This window comes from Podarcis bocagei (genome assembly GCF_964188305.1).
Source record: "Podarcis bocagei genome assembly, chromosome: 8".
NCBI lineage: Eukaryota > Metazoa > Chordata > Lepidosauria > Squamata > Lacertidae > Podarcis > Podarcis bocagei.
In genome coordinates this window covers 30,702,981-30,725,259 of record NC_138133.1, presented here as the reverse complement: position 1 = coordinate 30,725,259, position 22,279 = coordinate 30,702,981, and the positions used below count along the sequence as shown (strand labels likewise).

The 22,279-nt window shown below is 41.8% G+C and overlaps 1 protein-coding gene across 3 annotated transcripts in view; it reads left to right on the top strand.

Annotated features, from left to right (window-relative positions):
* The window catches only part of JARID2 (jumonji and AT-rich interaction domain containing 2), a 192,622-nt gene that overhangs the window by 140,014 nt on the left and 30,329 nt on the right, over window positions 1-22,279 (top strand). For all 3 annotated transcript variants that reach the window (XM_081206170.1, XM_081206169.1, XM_081206171.1), the window contains exons 4-6: window positions 4,700-4,869; window positions 12,535-12,711; window positions 18,674-18,903. In XM_081206170.1, the coding sequence (XP_081062296.1) occupies window positions 4,700-4,869; window positions 12,535-12,711; window positions 18,674-18,903 (577 nt within the window). The remainder of the gene's footprint in view (window positions 1-4,699; window positions 4,870-12,534; window positions 12,712-18,673; window positions 18,904-22,279) is intronic.

Here is a 22,279-nt window from a genome sequence, read left to right as displayed (position 1 = left end):
TCACAGTGAAAGCACTCCAGGCCTCTGCTAAAACCTTGGTTGATCAGTGGTTTGTTGTGTAAATGTTCAGGCTGCTATTTGCCATCACCTTTGTGGCTGACATGAGTTACAATTCAGCAGTATAAAAGCACATTCTGAATGTTTTATCGCACTGAATGCAACCCAGGATTGATCTGTGCAGACAGAACCAGGCTCAGCTTTCAGTGACTAGGTGTGGACTACAGGGTGTTAAGAGGAATATCTTTACTTTCCATTATGGACAATCATCATGATTCCATCCTCAATGGACAGCCTTTTTTGATTCCCTGCTTCTGTCAGTTGTCTGTATTATCAGGTAGTAAAGGGAAGACATTACTGGAAGAAATGAAAAGAAAGCAGGTAGCAGACTCTTCAACTACTTCTTAGAATAGTTTTATAGTTCATTGCAAGTAACCATTAAGCTATTCTGTGGTACAAGGTTGGAGAGAGTGGTAAAAATGTACTAAATGTTTGTGGGTATACTCAATCCAAATTGAAAAATAGCTTTCACATAGCCACACTTAGAAACAACACAATATAGCCTAACTGTCAAATGACAAAGCAGCTACTGGGGTCTTTACTAGGAGATTGAAACTCTGCCTAAGCTCCATTACTAACCACTTACGTCCTGACCCTTTGAACTGCATTGCTAGATGGCTGCCACCTTTCTTCATCCTGTGTATATGTAGGTGTGGATGCTGGTCAGTTTCTGCACTGTAGTCAGCAGAAACTGTGTGCTACTCCAGCGGATGGGTGCCCGCTAGTGACTAAACCATTTATGTTGTTATACGCTATAAATATCTTCATGGTATGAGAGCAGAGCTGATCCTGCAGCCTGATATAATTTCATAGTCCGAAGGCCACCAAAGAGGCCATTTTAATCATCCAAGCTAACCTCCTGTGCAGAATATATATTGGCTGAATTAGATCATCTATTTTAAATCATATTGTCTTGATAATTCCAGACTGTTGCAAAGGCTGTCGATATTTTCCGTCTGCATAGGATCTTGACTCTGACGTTGAATCTGACTTCTTGAAAACATTGGTTTATATTTTTAATATGTTCATAACACTTTTCATAAACTAGGCTGTGTTTCTCAATCATTCAGAAAGCAAATGTTTAAGGAAAGGATTTTCTATTTTCATAATTTCACGGCTCCATTTTCATTTCTCCAAGGATTTATTGATTTAAAGGGATACATAATTATAATGTAGGTGATTTTATAATGAGGATTTTTCAGAGTTTTGGTTCTGTGATGAGAAACTAGTGTGCTGGATGAGATTAATTGGTTTATATTATGCTTAGTAGAGGTGTAGGATTACTGTTTAAAGGTATGATTTGTGCATTATAAAGTTTTTTTTAAAAAAACGGAATTGTTTAATAATTACTGACCATATATAATAAAAACTATTATGGTTTGTTTATATGATGGTTATTGTTTCAGTGCCTCTGGAAAAGGTATTATTAAAATATATTTTCAGTACCATTTTGAGTTCTTAATTTCTGTATTTTTGCATACTTTCCTAATCATTAAATTCTCCTGAAATTATTATACTCCTGCTTCATTGCTACCTGCTGCTTTCAACAGAAATTTATTGATGGGGGGGGCACAGAGCAGGGCTGGTGAGCAGTGTGGCTTTGGGAAAAGGTGTGGTTCGGTTTAGGACCGAGGTATCTGAAGGCCCACTTTCTGCGTTATGAGCCACCCAGCCAGCATTCCCTGAAATATTCTTGGATGGGACCAATGAGGAGCCTTTTCTGTAGCTGTGCCTAAGTTCTGGAACTGCCAGAGGAATGTTGCCTCAGCAGTTCGAAAGCACGTCAAAGTGCAAGTAGATAAATAGGTACCACTCCGGCGGGAAGGTAAACAGCGTTTCCGTGCGCTGCTCTGGTTTGCCAGAAGTGGCTTAGTCATGCTGGCCACATGACCCGGAAGCTTTACTCCGACTCCCTCTGCCAATAAAGCGAGATGAGCGCCGCAACCCCAGAAACGGTCACGACTGGACCTAATGGTCAGGGGTCCCTTTACCTTAAAGGTAAAGGTAAAGGTACCCCTGCCCGTATGGGCCAGTCGTGTCCAACTCTAGGGTTGTGCACCCATCTCACTTAAGAGGCCGGGGGCCAGCGCTGTCCGGAGACACTTCCGGGTCACGTGGCCAGCATGACAAGCTGCATCTGGCGAGCCAGCGCAGCACACGGAAACGCCGTTTACCTTCCCACTAGTAAGCGGTCCCTATTTATCTACTTGCACCTGGGGGTGCTTTCGAACTGCTAGCTTGGCAGGCGCTGGGACTGAGCAACGGGAGCGCACCCCGCCGTGGGGATTCGAACCACCAACCTGACGATTGGCAAGTCCTAGGTACTGAGGTTTTACCCACAGCCCCACCCGCGTCCCTTTACCTTTACCTTTACCTTACAAGCTAGTAAAAACCTACCTTTTTCAGCAGGCTTTTGTTTTTAGATGGCTGTTTCATTGTATTTGTTTTCATAGGCTTATTCGGAGATGGAGACCTTTTTCTGCTGCTGTTTTCCTTTTTAGAGTGTTAATATTTTTGTAATTGATACTTTGAATTTTATGTTTGCAGCCCCCTTGGGCTTCTTATGAGGAAAGGAGGGTACAAATGAAGAAATACCTCTCCTTGTACCAGCCTGTTCTGATCCTTAAGGGGAAATTCATCAGGTGGTGACATAAGATCAGGCCTTCTCAGTGGTGGTGCTCTGATCATGGAACAATCAAACTTCTTGATTGAAGTTTGACTAGTTCTGACATTGGCTATTTGCTTTGCACTGTACCCAGACCTCTCCGGCTCCATCACCGTGAGCTCTAATATTCCTAGTGGGATTGAAGCTTTTGCCCCTTCCCCTTTTGCCTCTCGTCTTGCTCAATAGCCAATGTTTCACCTCTGTGATTCTTAGGTCTCTCTAGCACAAAACCAAAAGCACAAACCATAACCTTCCCAGATTCATCATCTGCTTAACCTCCAGATGTTTGTGGGGAGGGAACACAAAACATTATGTCTTAAATGGGAAACAGCTAGGACATATTGTGTGCCCTAAGAAGCTTTCATTTCCCCCCACCCTTTCTGCCCCCCTACCCCTCCTGGCCTTTATCCTCCTGTGCCAGGGGAACCTTGCATGTGTACTTTGGGGAGAAAATTGGTTATGCTGTGGAGAACTGTGGTTGATGCTTGATATAAAATGCAGTATTATGGGAAGGGGAAAAATGTGAATAAGCATGTGTTAATTCTCACTAAGGGTGTATGAAGGGACAATCTGGGAGTGTTTATGCAAATGGCAGCAGCTTGGCGGGAAACCAGCAGAGCGTTCATTTTCGGCTGTTGAAATGACATGAACTTGGCATTGGTTTCAGAGATGCCGCAACTCTTACAAAACCAAAGGCGTTAGCTAGTCGAGGAGCGTAGACTCTGCAGTCATCCTGTAGCAAAGCAGGGACACATAATCCAATTGAACTGGGTGAGCTGTAAAGGGAATCTAGTTTGAAGGAAGGTCTTATGTGGGCCAAAGGTGGCGCAGAGGACATCGCCAAATTACCTGTGTTTCTACCAGGATCTAATTATTCATATTCTGGATCAGTTCAAATGCATGGCAATATTTATCCGTCATTAATGAACTGTCTTCCTGGGAACTTAACAAGATTGCCCCACTGTGAAGGTTCTGTGTCACTGTCATAGATAGGAACGGTTCTTGCATTACTTGAGTGACATAGTTGCTGCTTCCATGTGGCCATATCCTTGCTGCTCTGGTAATGTTCAAATAGGCAGTGCATTCAGTATGCCTGAATGATGTGGTATGGAAAGAAACCATGTTGTATGCCCTTCCAGAGTGGTCTCTGCATTTCAGATGATGCCACACTTTCACAGAATGCAGCCACATGGAATTATAGAAGATACAACCATGTGCTTTGAGCAGCTTGTCTTGTTAAGAGAGGTGTGATTTTTTCCCCCTTCTTCTCTCTGCTCATGTGTATTTGAAAGGGACAAGAGCCTAAAAGAGCATATGTTCACAGTGCAAATATAATGTGCAGCTCATGAATTTTGTACGTGCCCATTGTCTCAGAGTACAAAGAAAAAATTTGAAGGGGCTCTCAAAGGAGTTTATGAATCAATTGCCTATTCAGTGAAATACAGTGCTGCTATTGCTACAAAAATGGAAAAGCCCATGCCATAGTATTATTATTATTATTATTATTATTATTATTATTATTATTATTATTATTATTATTATCATCATCATCATCATCATCATCATCATCATAAGAAAGTTTACTTTTTAAATATATATAACTATTTTTGCCTAATATTTCTCATCCTTCTGACTTTTTTTCATTTGTTTCCAAGTATTAAAAAAATATGAGTTTTATATCTTCTCCATATAAAAATGGGTGGGATATTCAAAAAGTATTAAAAATTGCTGTTTATTTGCAGTCTTAATTCTCGTTCTCCTAATGAAACCTCCCTTGGTTATTGTAGAAGCTGTTTTACAGGGTTTTTCCTTATTTAAAGCAACTTGAAGTGCTCAAAAATATACAGAATTGGCATGTTTATGAGACGGCTATATTGGCATTAGCTTAAAATCTTGCCCTTCACATTGACTTAACTTTTGCTTCTCTTCAGCTGTCTTTCCTTCCTAATTGCATTTGTTTTCCTCTGTTTTTCTTAGGCCAAGGCTGCAAGCACAAAGAAAGTTTGCTCAGTCTCAGCCAAACAGTCCCAGCACAACTCCAATAAAGATAGTGGAGCCATTATTGCCCCCTCCAGCTACACAGATTTCTGACCTCTCCAAAAGGAAGCCCAAGACAGAAGATTTCCTTACATTTCTCTGCCTTCGAGGTAAGTGTGTCCCCTATCCCAGCATACCAATGTAGGGGGGGGAATGAACTTTTAAGATTTACACTCCAGATACTCATTTCTTCCCCATTATATAGTTCCAAAAGTGTTCAAAAAGAGGATTTTGGAAGAATGGAAAGTTGGGGACAGGGAAGAGGAAGAAGGTGGGGAAAATCCGTATTCCTCACTGCAGAGTGCACATTCTCTGCTTCTGACTTGGAAGCAGTACAGTCATACCTCATGTTACGTTTGTTTCATGTTACATTTTTTCAGGTTGCGTCCCGCGGCAACCTGGAAGTACCAGAAAGGGTTACTTCCGGGTTTCGCTGCTCACACATGCTCAGAAGCACTAAATCGTGCTTCGTGCATGTGCACAAGTGCCAAATCACGCCACGCACCTGTGCAGATACGGCGCTTCAGGCTGCGGGCTTTTCATGTTGCGAACAGGCCTCCGGAACGGATCCCGTTCGCAACCAGAAGTATCACTGTATTATCTCATAGAATGTTTTCTACAAATAATTTGATGGATTTTGCCCAAAATTTCCTCTCAGCCTTTAAATTCTGTCCAATGGCTGAGGACAGAATTCCATGTCATGTGCGTATCCGTGGAACAAAATCCTGACAGCTGCATTTCCTAAGAGAAGAACAGCCACTCAAGGAATTTTGAGTGGAGATGTGCAAGGTTGAGGTTTTTTAACTTCCCTCCTGCTACGGATTGCCCCTGTTCCACATTGATCTTTCACTGACTCCATCCCAAGTGTGAGATTCTCAACATGTATTGGAGGCACAGAGGTTAAATTATGATACCTCCAAAAGGCATCTTTAAAATAAAGATTAAAAACCCATGGGGACTCTAAATCTGTTTTTGAGGGCAAATACATATTTGGAACTTTTTTAGTTGGAGCAGAGAAAGATCTAAATGTTGGGGTTAAAGCACCAAAACTTACAATTTTCTTGCTGCTAAAGCTGCTTTTTTACACGGAGTTTAGTTAGCTAAGTGTACAACCCTCCAAAATAAGCATAAACATGCCCTATAGGTATGGGGTTGGACCAACTTTAGTTGGTCATTTATGTTCCATGATTTCAGTGGGTCTACTTGAAGCATGACTAAGTCTAGAATCCATCCCATAGTCTCTCCTACTGCATGGTTGATCAAGACCTTTTGCTAGGAGTGGGATTATAGTTGATGGTAGACACACCTAAATCTTCCTTTACTGTACTAGCTAAATAGCAACTGGATCCCCTCTTATCAGAATAGAATAGAATAGAATAGAATAGAATAGAATAGAATAGAACTTCCAGATACATTTTCATTCAGTTGGTTAACCCCAAAGAGTGCTGTTTTTCCTGAGTTGTGTATCACACAGATAGAGGATGTTTTGAGAATGGCAGCTAGTGCTACCCAGCCATTGCTCTTCCTCTGTAAACTACATGAAGAATTACATTTGACTTTCAACACTTCAGGGAATATAGAACTGTGTGTGTGTGTGTGTGTGTGTGTGTGTGTGTGTGTGTGTGTGTGTTTTCTAACCATAATAATGAACAGGATGTAGCCAAATGGGTGGGGAATTCCGAGCACATCACTTTTAGAAAATCAATCTTTAAAATTGATTATTTAATTTACACTGAAGCACTTTTTTAATTTAGGTACGTTTGCATGCTTACTTTAACTTTAAAAATAGCCCCAAAAGTATGTTAGACTCATTTTTAAAATAGCATTTTTAAAGAACACAGTGACAGCCAGAAAGCAGCATGGTTTTTTCCAGTCTTTTTTTTTTTTTTAAATGTGCTAAGATACTTTGTCCTAAAAAGAGATAGCAGAGTTTGTTAATATATCATAGTAAAGTTTTTTTTAGTGTTTGTTGTTCTTATATTTATAAGATTTGTTTTAACATAATCACATGTTACAATCTAAAAGCTCTAGAGTGAGAAATCTTTGGCCCTCCAGATGTTACTGAACTACAACTCCAATTATCCCTAGTTATTGGCATGGGGGGGCAAGATTTCCCCACATCTGGACTAGACTGTTTGACACTGGGTAGAACAAGGGCTGCCTGGAGAAGAGGAAGTTCCCCTGTGACAACACCATTTCTTCTGTTGGAGCCAAATGCAGAAGTCCCTCACCATCCCTTCTTAGTGTAAAGCAGAAGGGTAGAGACAAAAGCTCCGGTGCAGAATCAGGTTCCTCCTAGATAATGGTAGTGGTTAAATTCTTGTCCAAGACTTGTAAAAATTGGGGCAAATATGAGCTACAATATTCATTCATTCATTCATAAAATGTATTATTACCTGTCTTTCACTATGAGGTCCAGGTTGGGTTACAACAAACATAACTTTAAAACAAATAAATATAAAATAATATAAAATAAACATAAAACCGTTCCAAAATGGAACAGAGGAGTGTAAATTGAGCAAAGGAGGCAGGCCGCAAAAAAACCCCCGTAAGCAGACAGTAGTGCTGAATCGTGGGTTGCTGGGGTTCAGAAAGGCAAACTGAAGAGTTCCTTTCCCCAGGTCCTTTCCAAATCAGGCCAAACCTCCTTGAAGTTGAGGCCTGGTTTCAGAAGGTGCCTCATTCAGTGACTCTTTCTTGCCAGGCTCAGACTTATCAAGGCAGAATGGCTGGAGTGTTTTGCATAACATTTGCATATGCTAGATGTAAATGTATATTTATAGATGCAAATTTAGAAGTAATCACTATAATTTAAATAGTAATAAAACTCACCTCCCCATAGTGAGAAAGACTATGATCAGGTGACCTATCTGGCTGCACAGACTAACAAGTGCTAACTGTTGATGAGTAACTTCAAGGCGACTGCTCGTTTTTCTTACATTAAACTGGGTTTGGACCAGATAGAGTGCTATCCTCTGTAAAATAGGACATTAAGTTAAGCCTCATTAGTTACTGTTCAAATGAACATTAAAACTATATTAAGCACTTTGATTTCCAAGGATGTTAACAGTTTAAATCTGTGCTTATTTGACAGACCAACTGCCCTAAAACTTGGATGGCCCTCCTACCTTGCTTAACCTCTGAAAGGTCATGCAGCTTAAAGCATTGTATCCAACAGAACTGTACACAAAGAATTTCTCAAGCCCATCCACTCCCCATTCCTGTCCCCAAAAGCCCATAATAATAGCCTCCTTAGTAACACTAGGGTCTCTCTTAAGCTGCATTCATTTTGGGCACAGGTTAAACAAAGCTGAATAAGCACATTCCAAAGCAAACTACATGTTTACTGATGTGATCATGAAAAGGCTCCTTGAAAATGCAATCCAGGAGGAGAGGAATGGGCTCCTGCTTGCTTCATGGCCTCAGTTTGTCTGTGTGATATGTACAGGGCAAAAAAAAAAAGGGGGGGAGCTGAACCCACACTACATAATCCTAATTCTCTCCCCCACCCCACCCCAAATGGGCAATATTTGAAGTTCAAAAATGCCTCAAAATTTCCCATATTCAAAAGGAACGAGGTGTGCATTTAACAGCACGAAGCAGTCTCTTCCTCTCAATAATAGCCTGCCTATAGTTATTTGATTCAGGATTTGCTTTTGATGATTTTTGCCACAATAAATCATCAGCCTTTGGTAGGTAGCAGAGAAAAACTGGTACTCAAACAGAAGACTCAAACTTTAATCTGCATTAAAATACTGTGTAGTAATAATTGGCTAATTATGTAGTTAAATAGGATTATTGATTGACCCTAAGCCTTTGATAGCTCTAAATTTCAAACCTCTTGAATCAAGAATTCAGTCCTTGGATATATGTAATAATAAGAGTACCTCTGTGCATAGTCAGAGTGGCCTCTTCAAGTATTTATTTTAAATTTAGTTTTAGTAATTGCAGCCAGTTTCTGTTCTTCTGGGAGCTGCACACCATTTATATATTTAATTAATGAATATACAGAGTTGCTTAACATACAGAACTAATTGAATTCATTAATTTTTGTATTTGCATCAGCAGATTTATTTATTTAAATTGTAGACCGCCCTTTATCCAAAGATCTCAGGGTGGTTCACAGCATAAAAATACAAAATAAAAACACAAAATGCATAATAAGAATAAAACACCCATAAACCGCCCACCCCTCCCACAAACACACTTAAAAGGACATGGAATGTTAATCAGCAAAGGCCTGGTTGGAGAGGAATATTTTTTCCTAGTACCTAAAGATGTCTAATGGGACGAGTGTTTAAAAGTTTGGTCACTATCTGGTAGCCTAACCCCAGGCCAATGACACACTGTATAATGGGGTGATTAGGAATAAATTTCTAGTAGGAATTCATTTATTGACATGTGCATGTTTTTGACTTCATCCATCTGCTTTTTATCTACTGATCTTTCCATGCTCCACCTTCTCAGTCATTGCTCTCCCCACTCTGGCCTCATCTGATAGTGCCCCCATTTTCATCTCTAAATTGCTTGAGGGTGGAAAGTTTACTGATTTGTGGGTGCTGCAAGGTTTGTGCTCACATGCAGTTTTCTGCAATCATATCAGTATATTTACAAGCAATGCAGGAACCAAGTGCGTGAGACTTTAAGAATATAATCCACATTGGCTAGGAACACTTTTATTATGAAAAGAGATTATTCTCTCTCTCTCTCTCTCTCTCTCTCTCTCTCTCTCTCTCTCTCTCTCTCTCTCACACACACACACACACACACACACACACACCTTTCTTATAAATTTGTTTGCACAGTGACAATAGTTCTGGAATTCAGAAATGAAAGAAAAATTGGCTCTGAGTGTTCCCAGATTATTGTTCAGTTAAATAGATCGAGGTGCTTTGATCTTATCCAGACTAAATGTCTCTTCCCACCCACTTCACCTGATGATGATGATGATGATAATTTCAAACTTGTTTAAAGTTTTACTTTTACTTTCTTCATGATAATGCCATTCACCCCTTATCCTGTTGTCCCCTCTGTGAAGAGGGGTCAGGGGTCAGGAATTGAGTCTTTTAGTGCAAGATTCTTGCCATTCAATTACTCCACTCCCCATCTCCAACAAAGAATAAACAGGGTCTTAAGTTTCCCCCCAATTTCTTTCCCATAGGATAAACAATTGTCCCATGCTCCACTGCTTTCACTAGAGCTTTAAAGGATGGGGGGGGGGGTTAAGAAGATTGGGCTGTATGTCACAGCCATAATACCAGGCTGTTCATGGTCCACTAGTGATGGAGGGCACAAGCGTTGAAGGGCAGTCTGTCTTTCTGCTCCTCACCTTGCATGCAGACTTTTAAATTGACCCAACCACCCACTTCTCCTGTTTATTGAGGCACCAGCAAACTCTGCCCTATGTGATTACTCCTCAGAGAGTAACAGTGTATGTACAGTCGTTCTTTTCCCTTGGAGGCTACAGACCAGATTCTCACTTACACTATGGGTTCTTTGCATCATGCTGGCAAGTATAAAACCAGCCTTTAAATAGATCACATTCTATTTACACATTTACACTGAGGCCTTGGTGCCAACGTAAATGTGAGTCAGGCTTTATATCCTGAGTGCTGAGGTGCAGGCAATGCAGCTTATGCAGGATTTTCTACCTATATATGTACTCATGAAATGGAGCCTCCTGTCAAAAGGCACTGGGGGCATGGGGGTGAGGGGACCCTAATTCTTCAGAAATGTAGCATTTGGCATACCATGTGTTTACTCGGCCAGGCTTAAGGCCCACATACCTTGACCTGACCTCATCCCTAAATCACTGTGACGGCTTAAATTGTTTTAGTGTTTTTCAAGTGCACAGCTGGGCTGTGTTTAATTGCAAGGAGAAAGAGAGTATTAGAAAAGGGAAAAGGAGAGAACCACATGATTTGCAGAGAAGAATCCAGTTTTTCCAGAAACCCCCAGCCCAAATTACACAGAACGCTCTTGGGCTGAAATGGTTTCTGTGGAGTTTTAATATCCCAGTTTGATTTCTGTGCAGATGAAAACATTTAGTTTTCACTTCAGTAAATAGTGCAGACACTCTGCCAGGTAATCCTGGAAAGCAGTGAAATGCTGCTTTTGGCAAAACAGATGCTGCCTGTACTGTTGATGGGCTTGAGGCAGTTTTGTTTTTTAAATAACAACCTATATCAAGCCGAGAGGAAACAAAATTATTCTGGAGGCCCTGAAATGTTGTGGTATTTGTGATTTTCTGTTAAAGTTGCCAGTAACAGCATCGCTTCTTAACATACCTGCTTACATTTCCCCTTTTGTTTTATATTTACCTGCCTTCCCAGTTAGCCTGATAAAGAATTCTGTTTGACTTGAAAGCTTGCCCAAAGCTCTTTCATTACATAGTTCAGTCGAATGTGCAGCGACCTACTTAATGTGCTGTCTCTGCCATGCTGAGTGTTGAGCTGTTGCATTTGATTTGTCTCTGTTGTCTGAATAACTCTGTGGGTAATTGTTTAGACCAGAGTTGGGGGAACCTGTATGTTCTTGAACTCTTTACTCAGCTGCCCCAGCCAACATTTAAATTGTTTAATCTACTCTTGGATAACTTTTAATGGTGGTTGCCAATTTCCACAACACGTTGGAATTTGTATTATGACCCCCCCCCACCTCTCCTGTAAGCTATCTTGTGAATATGTTCCAGACTGAAAAGCAGGGTAAAAAAAAAAATGGTTCAGGTTGCATTTCAACTATAATTAAATTGAAATCCACAAAGATAAAAGAGCACCCCTCATAAATTGGTTCACAGAAGCCAAGAGCTGCCATATCTAACTACAATCGTACTTTGGAAGTCGAACGGAATCCGTTCCGAAAGTCCATTCAACCTGCAAAACGTTCGGAAACCAAAGCACGGCTTCTCATTGGCTGCAGAAAGCTCCTGCAGCCAATTGGAAGCCACAGGTGCCCCATCAGATGTTCGGCTTCCAAAAATAGTTTGCAAACCGGAACAGTCACTTCCGGGTTTGCGGCATTCTGGAGCCAAAACGTTCAAGAACTAAGCTGTTCGAAAACCAAGGTACTGTTGTATTATTCATGGAGTAGCCTGCAACCACCTGGGTCTTTAATGTTGTTGTTTTAATCCTGCATTTATGAAAAATTTAAGGAAGCAAGTTCTAAGCTAGAGACTTCCTCAGAGAAAAAACTTGTTCTCTCCCCATAGATGATATTGGGGTCAAGCCTAGGTGTGATGGGGCAGTCATTCAGTTATCTGTCCTGTTCCCATATAAAGCAGTGTGTCATTAAGGGTTAAGAAGGGAGCACACAAAATGTGGGCTGGTTGTGTAAAAGAGAGCCTGCCACTCTCACATGTGATTTGGCTTTTAGCTGCATTTGTGGGCAGGCACCATTATCCACAAACAGAAAGGGCTAAGCTGCCAAAGTGCCACTTAAAATGGGTTTAGCAAACACACCCAGTGGTTTACGTGAGCAAACCAGTGCTACATGAGAAAAGAGATTCCCAAACCAAATAGGCATCTTTAACAGGTAATTGGCTCCCACCAGTTAAAAGAGCGGAAGCTGTAAATTTCCCCTGCTGAATGTTGTGTGCTGTGCTGCTATTAATGAAACAGGTGGGAAGAGACGGGGAAAGTGGCACCCTAAACCTCCAATGTGTTCATCCGTCACCCACCCACCACAAGTCCTAACTGATTGCTCATAGCCCATGTTTTAACTGAGGTTAGTAGTTGTGTGCAATCAGATGATATTTAACGCATTTGTCTTGGTATCAGGTTCTCCTGCCCTGCCCAGCAACATGGTATATTTTGGAAGCTCTCAGGATGAGGAGGAAGAGGAGGAAGAAGATGAAGAAGCAGAGGACACGAAGGTGACCACAAACAATGCTTCGTCTTCATGCCAGTCGACCCCCAGGAAAGGAAAAACACAGAAGCATGTTCCAAATGGGCATGGTAGGTCCTTAAATGTAGAACTTCATTTGACAGTGATGAGTCAGGCTATGTGTGCTTAGAGTTAAAGATGGCATCTGAGGGCTGAACTGAGGTCTCCTCCAGTCACTTTGTACTTGTGCAAATAGTATGTTAGCATCTTGCATTGTATTCCCACCCTCACCCCCTCTTATCTCTTGGGGAATGGAGCAAATATCAAGCTGTTTAAACGCTCATGGTGATGACTGGCATGCAGATACGATTTATTTAGAGCCAGTGTGGTGTGCTGGACTAGGACGTGGGAAACCAGGTTCCAGATCCCTCCTTGGGCCAGTCGCTATTTTTCAGACTAGCTTAGCCTTCGGGGTTGTCGGCAGAATAAAATGAAGATGGGTAGCACCCTGTTCCACTTGGAGAAATGGTGGAATTATGAACACAATTAATAAATAATATTTTCTTAAGAGTATTGAAGTTAATCAGCATGATGACCAAGTTAGACCCATTGATTCCATTGTGTTTACTCTGAGTAAAACTTAGCTGAGTTACTACCTAATGAATTTAGTTTCATAGGAAGCTGCTGTATGTCAGATCTTTAGCCCATCTAGCTCAGTATTGTCAACTTTTGACTGGCAACTCCAACTGCAGTATTTCAGACAGGGGTCTCTCACATCTGGAGTTGTGAGGCATTGGAGAGGCGGCCCTTTGGAAGAAACGCTGGTGCTGTGCGGCTGAGCTTTGCCCCTTCCCCATAGGCTCCCAAATCCTTTGGCTAATTCTGTTGGCTTCAGCCCACAGTTAATGTTTTCTCTACGTGTCTTCTTTCCTTTCTTTTCTGTTAAAAACAAAACCCACAGTGTGAAGCCAGTGGCAGCAAGACGTGTGTCCTGTAAACAGCATTATTTTTCCTCTCTCTTATTTGGGATCCTGTTTTCCTAGTTGCTAGGTTAATACATTAGCACTGTCACTAATGCGGCATTTTTGTTCCTGTAGGATCACATCAATTACTTTCTTGCAAATCAGCAGAGCTGCCTGAGTCACAATGTATTTTCTTCACACGGCCTTCATGTCATATCCAGACAAATTGATCAGCGCCTTGTCAGTAGAGCCTGAAAAATGTATTCAGCACTGAGTAGCTTGAAGCCCTAAGCTCTGATAGCCAGGATGAAAAAATACCTGGGCTCCCACACCCCCACCAAAGTCATACATATTCTATTGACATTGGCAGCACCTTCACAGTAAATCAGTTCTACTTTCTTTCCCTGGGACTCAATGATAAATTCTCTTGCCATTCACGCCCCCTTCTCCCTTTCCTGTGTCCTGTAGGGGATGCCTGGTCAGCGTCTCTTGGCAGAGGGAAACGTTTCTTTATTTGCAGCTCCTTTTGCATGGAAGCAAACACTGACCATGGTTCAGCTTTCTCTGACTGAAGTAAATGAAAGTAGCAGGTGAAAGCTATACCTCTTCCCAGTTCCATTCTGCAAAGGAGGGTGGGGTTCACCCTGCCCTTGTGAAGAACTGCTGGCAATAACCACTCTTTTCATATATCCAAATGCTTCCCTCAGTTAACTGAGACCATAACAGGAGATCTGTCTTGCCCTATCTTGTAACAGGATATTTCCAGTTGGAAGGAAAAGGACAGTTGCATCCATGACCTGCCTTTTATTAAAATAATATTATTTTAACATTACATGTTAATATTTAATATTTGAATACTTGAAGAATAATTGTTTACACTATATCTGTCTATCTATAGTCATAGACATACATACATTTATACTTAAATGCCTCCTCCTTTCTCTCTTCTTTTTTTTTTAGCTGAGAGCTTTGGCTCTGACTCATTTCATTTCAGGTTCAAGCCTGATTTTGTCACTGAAACAGATTTGATCCCTGCCAGGAGATGTGGGACGTGTGTGCACAATCCAGTTTTCTTTTATTTCTTAGCAGTGTTTAATACCGTTGACTATGTTTAGCCTAGTAGACCATCTCAGTTAGATGGGTGTACAGGGCACAGTTATATGGTCCCACTACCTGTAGTATTGGTTCCAGAAGTTGGCATTGACGGGGCTCTACTTGACACCATGGCCTATAAAGCCACTGAGTGGTGTTATCTAAGTGCTGATGATACTCAGCTGTCATTGACTGGCTAGAGGCAGAGGTGTGGTGGGAGGCACCAGCTGGGGAGCCCCCGAAGGAAGAAGGCTCAGAGCCAGGGCATTGGTGATAGGACAACAATGAGTGGTCAGAGGCAGAAGACTGGGAGGAGGAGGTGTCAGGAGCTGAAGACATAGCAGGGTTTAGTGAGCAAGAAGAGTCTGTGGCAGAGTGCAGTCCAGAACCGGAGGCTGGAGAGAAGTGGAGCCAACAGGCAGAGATTAGGCAGGCTGCTGAAGAAGCCAGGGGGCCTCCCCCTCCTGCTGCAACCAGCTCCCTCTCCCCTGGTCTCCAAGAACCCAAAGAGGTATGAAGAGGGCAGAGCAAAAACAGGCAAGATGACGGAGCCTTTCATTGCTTAGGAAGGAACCAGTAGAGGAGGAGCCTTAGGGAGTTGTGGGAACTGGGAAGGCGATGACCTTCAGTCCCCACAACTGCCTAATAGGGGCAAGATCTACCAAAAAGAATTGCTGTGCTCTCTAGGCCTGGCCTCCTGAGCTGTCTTGTTTCTTTGACTAAAGAGTTAATTTCACTGATGCCATGTGAGTTATTGCTGGCCTGCTTCTGACACCAGCTCTTGATTCTTTCTGCCATTTTAGTCTTATGAAACTGTGCAGATGCTGAATTGGTGCCTGGCCTGGATGAGTGCCAGTGAACTGAAGCTGGATCTTGGCAGGGCACAGGCACTGTGGGTGGATGGTTCCTGGATTCCTGTAATTAGTATTTAACCTGTTCTGTGCACAGTTGCACTTCCTGTAAAAGAGCAGGTTTGCCGCTTGGGAATGCTCCTAGCTCCAGCTTTGTCATTAGAAGCCTAAGGGTTCTTTGAGGCATTAGCTTTGGCTGGTTTGCCAGTTGTGACCATTGCTGCACAAGGTATTCTTGGCCATGGTGATTCATGCTCTTGTAACCTCCAAGTTGGACTACGGTGATGTGTTCTATGTGGGGCTGCCCTTGAAGGCAACATAGAAGTTTCAACTAATGTAGAAAATGGCTGCCAGAATTTTAACTGGGATCTAGGCATATCCACACTACACTAGTCATATTATACTAATCAAGAACTACAACGGTTGCCTATTTATCTCAAGACCCAATTTAAGGTGCTGATACCCAAATACTGGAAGGAGCACTCCTTCCTTTACTAGCCTGCCTCTGTTTTGAGATCTGCTGCTGAAGCTCTACCCTAACTGCCTATTTAATTGGAAGTGCTGGAAATAACAATAAAGAATTGTGCCTGGCACAGACAGACATTACAACTTTTTCAGTGCCAGGTAAAGACACTTCAGTTTTTCCCATTTATTTTTACTTGTGTGGTGCCCTAGACTTCTATACGTTTTTAGCTGCAGCTTCAGTCTTGTGTTTTTATTGCATATTTTACTGTTTGTGATAAATATAACAGTGCTTTTTGTTCACTGCTTTGGAATCTGTTGGTAGTAAAAAAAGCACTTTAATTAAATAAATAAAACCAAGAAATGTGCATAACATTCACTGCAGTTGACATCTGGCTAAAAGGAAAAAGGAGGGAAATAGTTAACCACCGTATTATTGTTGCATGATTATTGCTCAACCGAAAGTTCACTGTTTGGGAGCCTGGGAGCAGTACTGATCTATATTGCAACATGAATAAGACCCAAATGCAGGGTGTGATAATTTTCGTGGTTAAACTGTTTTCTGAGATAATGCTGTGGTTACCATGTTGGGAAAGTGGTGGGGCAGGTTTGTTTTTTTAAAAATAATTCCCATGTGACATTGCCTTATAGTATTTGACTAGCTCATTAGTTGGCCTAGGCCAGGGTAATGACAGTGTTGAAGTGTTTTCATTTGTTTTTAATCTTTAGAGCTCAGAAGCTGCAAGGCATACACAGTGAGCCTGAAACGTTAATTGTTTGTTTTTGGCCTTGTTTTTTAATATTTAGAAATTCCAAACACAAACATTACAATACATTTTTCCAGTGCTTTTTCTTCTAGAAAAAGAGGCGCTGGAACTCACCATGGACTCCTCCCTCGTTCTCTTATAATTGCAATGGCACCCACCTGAAAGTTCTGGCAAGTTCCGGCTGAAAAAAAGCCCTGCATTTTTCCATTCCATAATCATTCAAAGCATTTTTGATATCTTACTTCCTAAACAGCTTTCCGCAAAAAGATACTGTTGTGGAATGAGCATGTACTTACTGTGTGACATCTTTGTAGAAACTACTGCTGCTACTCAAAACATCGTTCCTTGTCATTGCATCATGTCGAGTAGGAAACAGTTGGCAGGCTTCTGGCAAGTGCCACTAGCTTTGTGTCCTCATGAGTGCGCCATGAAACCATTGGCGTTCCACCTCCCTCGATGCCCAACTCTGTTCTAACAGTGTGGACTGGAAAAGGATAGTCAGTTGTGTTTGTGGTGGGTTTTGGCAAATCTTCTTCTATTTTCCTCCTCTTATCAGTGTGAAATGCTTTGATACTTCATGTTCTCCTACAGCTGCAGAGCTAAAGTCCCTGATGAGTGTTTTGTGTCACTAAAAGCATGAGAGTTATACTCTTGCCCTTGTGCCCCCTGTGATTCTGCTGTCCTTTGGACATTAAGCAATCTGTTGTTTGAGAAAACATTTCTCTTGGTGTATGTCACACACTTGAAAGTGCCCCATAAATGCTAGACATTATAACCACTACCACAATTATCAACATTATCTCAGAGAAAGGAAAGTGGCCTGTGGGTTTAGGTGGCTTCACCAGTAACCGACCCTTGAGTATGTATGCTACTTGCTTCTTGGTAGTGATGGTCCACCCATTGGTCCTGTGAGGCTGCTCTGGCCAAGCTTTGTGACATCAGGTATGGACCAAGTAGGGACACAACAGGGCCAAATAGAGGGTTGCGCCTGCAAAGCCCTGCCCATAGTACACTACAAAATTTAAAAAATCCTTCCAGTAGCACCTTAGAGACCAACTAAGTTTGTTATTGGTATGAGTTTTTGTGTGCATGCATTTCTTTCACACGAAAGCTCATACCAATAACAAACTTAGTTGGTCTCTAAGGTGCTACTGGAAGGAATTTTTTTATTTTGTTTTGACTATGGCAGACCAACACGGCTACCTACCTGTAACATAGTACCCTGCCTTAGTCTTCTGTACTTCGAGGGCTGCAGAGAACAGTAAACAGATCTTTGAAGCTGATGGTTGGGATTTCAAAGCACCACATGGGATGATAATGGGCCACCTGATACCACTGCCCACCTGTCAAACTTGGTGCACAAACGGATGGGGAGAGAAGGATTTGGTGCCCACCCGTCAGATCCTGTTCCCCAGCCTTGTTTTGTGGGATTGTGCGTTGTCAGAGATAGGCAATATGATGCCCTCCAGATGTTGGGCTCCAGCTCTGAACATCTCTGGCCATTGACCATGTTGGCTAAGGCTACTGTTATGGATAGAATGCTAACTTTGCTACTCTCCTGAAGCTCCCTCACACCATTCCTCCTGGTGTTAGGGCAGCATTAGACCATGCATGTTGCAGCTTGTGCCAGAGCAGTGCAGGGGCTATGCAACTGCGCAGTGTCTATCTGCAAGCGGAATGGACTTCCACTCTCATAATGATACTTCCACTTCTCCTCCTCTCCCCTGCAGCTCCCCAGATTTGCTCTGAAGGACTGAGGGAGCATCCAGATCAGATTTGATATTGGGAAAGAGAGGAAGAAGTCCTGTTACGACTTTGGATATCACCCAAAAGTATCAGCTTGTCACTGCTGCTGCTTTTGTACTGTTGTTTTCAAAAGGAGTCTGAACTGGAATCTGTGCTTGTCTTGTTCTTTTCCACTGCTTCTTCTGCTCACAAATGTTTCTTCTTCCTACACAGTCTTCAACGGATCCAGCAAATCAACAAAAGAGAGAGAACATGTTCAGAAACACAGAGTCAAAGACACAACGCCAGGAAAGGACAGAAATGGCGAACACAGGACTGAGAGTCGCAGAGACCAGGCTGCTGCTAACCACCATTCTTCAACAAACATGGGCTTTTCCACAAAAGGGCTCAGTGCTAACAACCACCACACCCTTCATCGATCGGCTCAGGATTTAAGGAAACAGGTAGTGTGTGGTGCACCAGTTGGGACAAAACTGTCCAAATTTATCTTGAGATGTTTTGAGGTATATTTAATGCTAGTTCTACTTAGGTCGCCTGTTATGTTGTTGCATTGTAAGGAGACACACACTTTATTACCGTGCCTTAGTTGCATGAGGGTTCTTCTTGTACAGTTTTAAAACAACGTCTGATTGGTTGAAAGAACGAATTCACATGACCGTGTTATTCTGTGCGACCAGGATAGCCCAGTCTTGGAAACTTTAGTTCCATATAGGTTTCATTGAAGACAGGGTCTTTTAAAAAACCTATTTATTTAACAAATAAAAGAGAGAAAAGAATTCTTAAAACAACAACAGTACATTACATGGCACATGATACTTACAGAAGATTCCCTTCCCCAAATACATTATAAGCAAAACCTGTTTCTGGGAGGCAAGCTCAGCCATGATTAACATATCACACCCCCATTTGGCAGCAAAAGATTGAATGGCTACAGTTAATAAACACATCCTCAGTTTATTTCAAATTTACTGAAGAGGTTCTGTAGGAAAACTGCTGTGTCTGCGCTAAATTTCAGCACCTCGGAGTTATCTATACAATGTCCCCCCTGTCTTTTGTTGTGCTCTCAATATCTATTTCTCTCTCTCTCTTTATGGTAATGATTCTTAGATATAGTGCCAGAAATCTCTAGTACCTCCATGAACCAACAGAGCCTAAAGCAAGGCTTTGTTTGGCTGATGTTTATTCAGCTGGAGAAGGCTTGGAAAGACCTGAATGCTTTTGGCTGTTTGCCTATTGGCACTCCTTGAGGTAACTTCCCTATCCATATTTAGCAGTTAGGTCAGGAACCCCCAAGCCATGATTTGCCAATATGTACCTGCCTGATTTAGATCTTTGTAAATGTAAACCAATAGACACCCCCTTGAGATTTGTATGCAGAACCAGAAGAGCTAACACAGGTGAGATTGACTTATAGATCAGGTTCGGATGATCTCTCTCAGCACGAAACATGGTTTATGAAGCCAGAAGTGAGTGTTGAGACTGAGTGGCTCTGCTTTGCCTCTCCACCTCCTCTCCTTGGGCATCAGTTTCAGTGCTCTGCTACTGACTTGCATTAAGCCAAAAGCTTCCTGTTATGTCTAAACTAGAGAACTGTGGCTTAATGTTAAGTTAACAGACCAGGATAATAAACTAGGATCAGGTTTTGGCTTTTTACGCTGGTTAATTAAGAGTTATTAAGCTCCCCAGTTTGGACATTACAGGAAACCTCTGGCTTAATACAGGCCTGTGAATGAGGTGGTGGAGCTAGCATGAACGTTGGGGGGGGGGAGAGGTGCTGGACAAGACGGTTGGTCCCTGTGCTCATGGTTTATGAAGCTAGGAAAGATCTACCAAACCTGACCATAGTAGTAATATCACCATTTATTCCATTTGCTTCCTAAAATTTATATACCGCTTGATTGTAGAAAAAAACAACAACTCAGCTTTCCCTGTGTTCATTTGTACAAGTAGACTGAGCAGAATATGAAGATGGAGGTTCTTCGCCCTCCCAGAATGAGACAGCATTAGCAATATGATCAGAAATTCCTTATATACACACATATGTTTTCTGGATGGTCCACAAAAGCACAGGAGATGTGACTCGACACAGGTATTTGTATGCTGTTAAAAACAGCAACAGGAATAGGGCCAGCACTGCAGTGCAAACAGGGTGGAAGCTTAAGAAAAAAACAGGAAAATGATTCCAGTACTTCTTCCCTCCAAGTGCCCCCTCAGTTTCCTGCAGATAATCTTGCAAGCCACCTGTGTGAAAAGGTTTTCATGGCACTCCTAAAGGTGTACTTTCCCCCTTTAACTCTTAGTCTTCTCATACAGTTGTAGCTCTCTGAGATAGCATCAGCACATGCTAAACATAAACAGAACACTCACAAGCATAATACTGTAATGAAATAGTGGGGCAGACAGATAATTAAAAACCCTTTCCCAGACCAGACAAATTTGGTTAATGTTGCTATATTAAAGGGATGAAATATCTTCTGCAATTTCCCCAAGTCAATCCTAGAAGTAGCCTCCTTGGTCACTATTATTATATGAGTCTATAGATAAATTTACTGTAGGGGTGAACTCCTGAAATGAAAATCCTGTTTTCCCCAGTATAAAGTAGAACTAGGCATATAGAAAGATTTACAACTCAGCATTAGATCACAGCATTATATTTTATGTTCTTAGGGTGAATGTCAAATTATTAGTTGTGCCCGAAAGGAAGAAATTTGTTGCCCGAGTCTTTGCTCCATCCCCCTTTCTACTTTTCTATAATGTCTTTCCTGTTTTGTAGATCTACACATTTCCCCCTGCTGTGTGTGCCCTGCTCTTTCCCTGCTTTTTCTGCTTTGCTCTCTAGCTCCTTTCTCAGTTACTTGAAAGGAGAGGAAACCTAACTCAAGGAGGCCCTCTATTGATTATGCAAGAGAAGGTCATACAATTGATGCAAGATTATGAGCTGGCCCCTTATATTAAGGGTTCTTTTCTTTCTTTCTTTAAAAAAAAAGGTTTAAGAGAACGCTTAGCTTTTACATTCAAGTGTGAGAGTTGTGTGAAGACAAAATGTGTTCCACTTGTCTGGTTGGCGAAAACAAAAAAGATCAGTTGTGTGTGCGTGCGCATGTGCTTCTGATTAGTTTAGACTGTGTAACAAGTGATAAAGCCTAATGATTGATCACTGTTACTTCTTCTTAAAATTAAATTGACTTCTTTCTTGTGTGATCAGTGTAAGCACTGCCTCGCGATGGAACTCTGGAACTAGAACCTCTATGGTGATGCTCCGCAGCCAGCAGTGCAGACATTTAATAGGCTGACTCACAAAGGTTGTGTGTTTTTGGTTAATGGGGGGAGACATGTCAACAGTAGAAAGGTAAGAAACTGCGTACCGCAATTTCTTTTGCTCTCTTCTGCACCTGGGACCCGGAAGGCTCTTTCTTCTAAGGCAATTTTATGCAAAATAAAGACCATGTTAACTGTGTGAAATCTAGAAACTAGACTAATATTTTTCTTCCCTATTATTGAAATGCAATGGACTTCATTTTTGGAGAGAGAGTAAAGTATCTGAAAAAAAAAATCCATAGTAAGCAGATGGGGAAAATCACCAGCTGCTAAGTTGGTCCCAGTATTGTCTCCTTCTAACGTCACCACTTGGTTGGGGGGAACGTTCTGTTTGGAAGCAGAGATGGAAAATTGAGAATGCACCATGTGCTCTCAGATACTGATGTAGAATCACAGAATTGTAGAGTTGGAAGGGGCCATGATGGTCCTCTGCAATGAATATATCTTTTTGCCCAACATGGGGCTCAAACCCACAACCCTGAGATTAAGAATCTCATTCCC